This window comes from Mytilus galloprovincialis, chromosome 11 (genome assembly GCF_965363235.1).
Source record: "Mytilus galloprovincialis chromosome 11, xbMytGall1.hap1.1, whole genome shotgun sequence".
Classification (NCBI taxonomy): Eukaryota; Metazoa; Mollusca; class Bivalvia; order Mytilida; family Mytilidae; genus Mytilus; species Mytilus galloprovincialis.
In genome coordinates this window covers 82,924,507-82,930,765 of record NC_134848.1, presented here as the reverse complement: position 1 = coordinate 82,930,765, position 6,259 = coordinate 82,924,507, and the positions used below count along the sequence as shown (strand labels likewise).

Here is a 6,259-nt window from a genome sequence, read left to right as displayed (position 1 = left end):
TTATAATTAATTTGGATGTTTCATCTGATTGTTCCGATAATCGAAAAGGTTGCGAGGTATTGGCAGACGTACGACGTCATTGAGATGTCGAACACTTATCCCGCCTTTTCCCAACCGACCTGTTACATAAGTAAATAACATTTAAGTGACATTAACCATACATTGCCTCAATCAAATACACATTTTTCCTCGTGCATGTAGGTTAAAGAACAATTTATTTTTGGTCTAAACGAATATTTACCTTTTTTTAATCATAATGCATTTCTCAATAAATAAAAGACTTTTATGAGCACGACACGGAAAATTGGATTTAATATTGGACCTTTTTTTTTTAAATAATAATGCAATTCTCAATAAATAAAAGAACTGTATGTACATGACACGGAAAATTGGGTCAATATTGGTTGACATCTTAATACATGTCTGTAGAAGGATTAAGTAAGAATTATGGCTGATAACATTGTTCCCTATCACTATTTCAATACAATTTGATGGCGAACCGGATATCAGTTTTAGATAGTTGCTTAAAACATTTGTGCATGTATGTGCGTGTGTGCTTTTGGGGAATTAAGGACCACATTAACTGCGGATTTATAACAAGTGATAAAGACCCAAGAGACATAAGTTAATCTACACATTAATCCGTCAACATTGAGATTTTGATTTCGAATTCGAACCATTCTCGGAGCGAGGTGTGCTCGACTCCACACTTTACTCGCAATAATTGTGAATTTTACGGCTGAACTCGATTGTGCAAAACTAACAAGATTCCATTTATACTTTTAGATGATGTGGACCCTATTTCTCCATTGGACACTCTTAATGAATATGGTATGGATATCTACAAGTGAAAAATTAATATATATGAAAACGGGTAATGACTTGATAAAAAGGAATAATTCTATGGAGAGTAATGGCGGCTTGTTAAAGATACGCAGCTATGCTGATTGTATTATTTACGATTTAGCAGAAGCCGAGGTGAGAAATTTGTCTTTAACTAAAATCCGTCAGAACTGTAACGAATTATTTATACAACAGACACAAATATGGAAAACAAATATGAAGGACAGCAATATAGCAAACTATGTCGGTCATTTATTAAGAGGAGTGCATTCTGGGATTGCAGATTACCAAAAGCGGAAGAAGAGGAGTATATTTAGTGTTGGAGTTATGACCAGGAAGGAAATAAGAGAGCCTCCATATGAAGATAATTGGGGTCGGTATGTGAAAGCCGTTAGACGTTTGAAAAATAGCTATGTAAGTTTTACAGTATCTTTATGTAACATTCTTCAATGCAGACTTGTAATTGATTGTTTTGAGAACAGTTAAACAATATATATAGTGCTATGGAGTTGCGTGAGAGTTTTTATCAAAGCTTTGTTCAAAGTTATTTCGAAATCTACCTAAGAGTCCGAAAGAAGATCATAAACAAAATAAAAGCACATGTCAACCAAATCTGTCACATACTACGGTTTCATTTTCTAATACATATATACACAAATATTCTAGCAAACAACATATTACTTTAAAGTTTTTTTAACCAAATAATCTACGGCTAGGGTTTTCTGCGTTGGATAAATACATCCTTATTATTTAGAATAATTCATACTTTTGCAAACAGTATTTTTTTTAATAAAAGGACTATTAAATAATAATAGATATACGTAATAAAACCGAAGTGTTGACTAACTACAGGATGGAAACGGATATATAAAACAACATAAACCAGCACATAAAATTCACAGCCGAGTTAGACAAAGCGATAAACGCATTTAAATTTCTAAAAATTTCCCATAAATAGGAGAGAATTCAAGATTAAGTTTGTAATACTGATAAAACATCTATTTATAACAAAGAAAATTACAATACTAATTAATATCAAAATGTAGTAGTAATTAGATAAATTATTAACCTTTTCAAAATGTTATATATATTTTTTATCCCAGACTTCCAAATTACCGAAAAGCAATCAGACATAAATCAGGATATAAAACAAATCTAAAATTTTACCCTTTTAATAAGGACATCATGATGAATTTGTGAATTCGTTGAAATGACATTAAACTGTAAATGGAATGCCTTTTAAAATGCTGTTACAAAATGACAGAAATTATTATAAATTAAGGAATGTATCTCCCTCATGCAAAGCTCTGATTCCTTTCACGGATTTGGCCATACTTTTTGGACCTTTTGGATTATAGCTCTTCATCTTTTATATAAGTTTTGGATTTCAAATATTTTGGCCACGAGCATCACTAAAGAGACATTTATTGTCGAAATGCGCATCTGGTGCAAGAAAATTGGTACCGTTAATTTTATTAAAGATTTGTACAGGCTAAATTCCTATACAGGAATCATGATTTTATATAATCGATTATAATCTTCAAACAATAACAATTTACACACGACGATAAAACAAGAATAGTTTAATAATAAGTAAGTCAATATATATATTAAACCAAAACGAAAGATCAAAAAGACATTTCTAAAACAAAGTATGTTTACTTTATGCCAACATATCCATAAAACGTTGAAGACAAAATATTGAACTTCTGCATGTAGGAACATAATTAACTAATAAATTCTATTGTATCCTCCTTTAAGAATTCAGGAAAATTTCACCTAAGACTAATAAATTTCAAACCTGTTGAATTTTCGAAGTTTTTTGTCTATTACTTTTTCGAGTCCTTGAATTTCAAAAACACTGATCATTGTCATTTGTATAAACTGCATGTAAAAGAGATGCGTGAAATACCAAAGGGACATTCGAACTTTAAAGGCGAAAAAAAAACTGACAACGTCATGGCTAAAAAAGAAAAAAAGACCAACAGACTAATAACAGTACACACAACATTACATAAAAAAAATTAGAGCAACTGGAACTCTATCATTCTTTTTTTCCGAATTGTTATAGTGAAATAGAGAAATAGCAATTTAAAGATTCAAAGATCAAATTAGAGTCAATGTATCAGTAGTATTTCCTGTTTATTAAAACACAAATAAAAGTCACATTCACTACCTTTTTATACGAAATACGAAATACGAAATATTTTATAAAAGAAAGCTCAATTATGAACATAATCATTAATAGCATAGATACAACAGAGAATAACACTTAAACAATCTTAACTAAAATTAATACTACACAAGTATCAAAGTATATGTCTTCCAAGGGGAGTAACTCTAGTGTAAAATAAAACATAAGTAATCATTTTACATTATAAGCAGCAAACAAAAAATTTCACACTTATATTCTAAGTAAAAAACACATGTTTATGTACTTAGCTATACTTTTACATACATCAGTGTCTTCATTACTTAACAACCACATAAACTGAGAATCAATACTGGAATTAGTAATCTTTTTATTTCAACAGTTGTATATTTACTCCTTCCTTAAACGAGAAAATTTTTGACAATCTAATAAATATGTAACTCATCTTCAACTAAATTTATATTACAGTTCTTACAAATCCTGTTATCTATACTTAGAAGAATATATTAAATGTTCGTTTTCTTCCTCCCCGTTACAGGATATCAGACCAGACATGAACACATATGACGTCGTAGCCAACCTTCATACTGACGCCAAGGTCATTCCGACAGCACATGACGGACCGGGCTTCTTTGCATGGCATCGAGAGTATTTACGAATGTAAGTATAGTAATGAAGTCAGTCTTCATACTGCAGCAAAGGTCATTCCGACAGCACATGACATACCGGATTTCTTTGCATGGCATCGAGAGTATTTACGAATCTAAGTATAGTGATAAAATCAGTCTACATACTGCTACAAAGGTCATTCCGACAACATAGGACGGACCAAGTTACTTTGTCATATTTAAACATAGTGATTAGGTCAGTCTAAATACTGCAACTCATGTCATTCCGACAGCACATGACGGACAGGGTTTCTTTGCATGGCAACGAGAGTAATTACGAATGTACGTAGATAGATGAAGTTAGTCTATATACTGCAGCGAAGGTCAGTCCAACAGCACATAACATACCGGGTTTATATACATGTGTAAGTAATCCGTTAACGAATGTAATTGTAGTTGTGTGGTCAGTCTACATACTGCAGCAAGGGTCATCCGACAGCACATGACAGACCAGTCTTAATTCTTTGCATGGCATCGAGAGTATTTACGAACGTAAGTGTAGTGCTGAAGTCTGTCTATATACTGCTGCAATGGTCGATCCGACAATTAATGTTTGGATAGCTTTCTTTGAGTGGCTTCGAGAATATTGTTATATTTAAGTATAGTGGTCTCAGTTTACCATAACATACTGCTACAACGGTATGTCTAACAGCTCATGACGGACCGATTATCTTAACATGCCATTTAGAATATTTACGTATGTAATTGAAATGGAATAGTCAATTTCATACTGCAGCAAAGGTCATCCAACAACTCATGACGAATGGTGTAAGCAATCTACATGCTGCAGCCAAGGTTATCAAACAGCTCATAACGCATTAGCTTTCAACTTAATTGCAACGAGCATATTAAAGTAGAACCTCAGATTAATCCAGGATATCTGTGGGGTTCATGATGCTTTGAATTGAGTTTTATGTAAGTCATTTACTGCTCTTTGATGAATTTTGCAAGCTTTGGACGATCCTTTCTGGAAACTTGCTTGTCAGTATTGAATGCACTCACATGTTATAATACGTGATTTTAAAATAATCAGTAAAAATACATGTTTTATACTGAGTATTCACATCATTTACTTTTAAATTTTTACTATGTCTTATTCGTAAAATATCAATACTAGTAGTATAACAATGCCATAAATATCATGTCATTCACTTATGTATTGTAAAATTTATGTATGCACTGTAGTATAAACACCAAAAAGATCAATATTTTTTTTTTTTAAAGTTAAAAAACTAATTTCAGAATGGAGATTGCTTTGGGTTGTCCAATCCCATATTGGGATACTACTCCAGACCATGCAATGAACGATCCCACGGAATCTATCGTCTGGTCAGATAAATACTTTGGCAATGGATACGGCGTAGTTCAAACTGGAATTATGAAAAACCTACCTACATCACTTCCGATCATTCGGAACATAAACAATGCTGCATGGCTTGTATCAAAAGATGACATCAAAATGGCGTTAAAGAAACCAACACTATTCGAATTCACCGAATCTTCCCCGTGTGCGAAGGAAGACAGAACACAATATAGCTGGGAATGTTTCCATAAAGGGATTCATGATTGGATAAGTGGTACGATCGGACCTTCAAATACAACCACTTTTGATCCTATATTCTTTCCAATTCACGCATTTATCGATAAGGTATTTGAAATTTATAGGCAAAAATTAATTTCAAAAGGCATCGACCCAGCAGAAACTTATCCAACAAAATCAATTAAAAATCATGGACCGGACCACAAAATGATATGGATCCCAATTTTCCCGGATGTAGAACATTTAACCAATCGCCAAGGATATGGCCACGAGCTAGCAGCATTGACAAAGTATAGTTTCGGACCTGTTTGTCCACATTGTATGAACAGTGACGATTTATACTGTGACGTCAGTAGGCAATTATGTGTTTCAAAAGAGCGGAAAGAGAAAGATAAATCTGTCATAACTACAATAGCTACTATGACACCGACTGGTATCGTCTTCACTGATACCCTAGAACCAGATAATCATACTAGAGTTAAGCGTCTCATAGAAAGGACAGGGAAATTCCCGTTTGGTAAAAAGTTCAATGTTGGATCACGTGATAGTCGCACTCGTAACGACGGAACATCTGTTATTTAACGAACCGGGAGAATAAATTAGTTTGGAATCTGGTATTATGCGTTTATTCTTTAACATTTGTATATCCATGTCATATTTCAGCATTATATTAAAACAACAACAAAAATAGGAATATATATATATAGGTCTTCATGCTCCAACCGCACTACCTTGCATCCATGTTCAGTCATCAGTGAAATCAGAGTTAACTTCAAAAAAGATTGTTAAAGTTGAACACGTGTCATATGTTGAAATCGATGTGATCACAATTTGAATGCTCCTCTTTATCCAGTACATATACCTTCTTTACCTACGTTGCAGTTGATATTTATTTCTATTAAAATAAGCCCTATTACGTCTGAAAAAATCCAAGGGAGGACACTGCATTGTGTTCATCATGTTGTTACACATGTATTATGTGATCAACATTTATATTATAGGATTACATTGAATTATGCAGAACTTATATATACTACACAACTTACAAGTGATAGG

At 32.9% G+C, this 6,259-nt stretch overlaps 1 protein-coding gene across 1 annotated transcript; it reads left to right on the top strand.

Moving 5' to 3' along the window:
* Window positions 1–703: 703 nt before the first annotated feature.
* LOC143051443 (tyrosinase-like protein) lies at window positions 704–5,820 on the top strand. Its single transcript, XM_076224334.1, has 3 exons — window positions 704–1,257; window positions 3,534–3,655; window positions 4,906–5,820. Exons 1-3 carry the CDS (start codon window positions 787–789, stop codon window positions 5,783–5,785), a joined length of 1,473 nt encoding a protein of 490 aa, XP_076080449.1. The 5' UTR covers window positions 704–786; the 3' UTR covers window positions 5,786–5,820.
* Window positions 5,821–6,259: the final 439 nt, after the last annotated feature.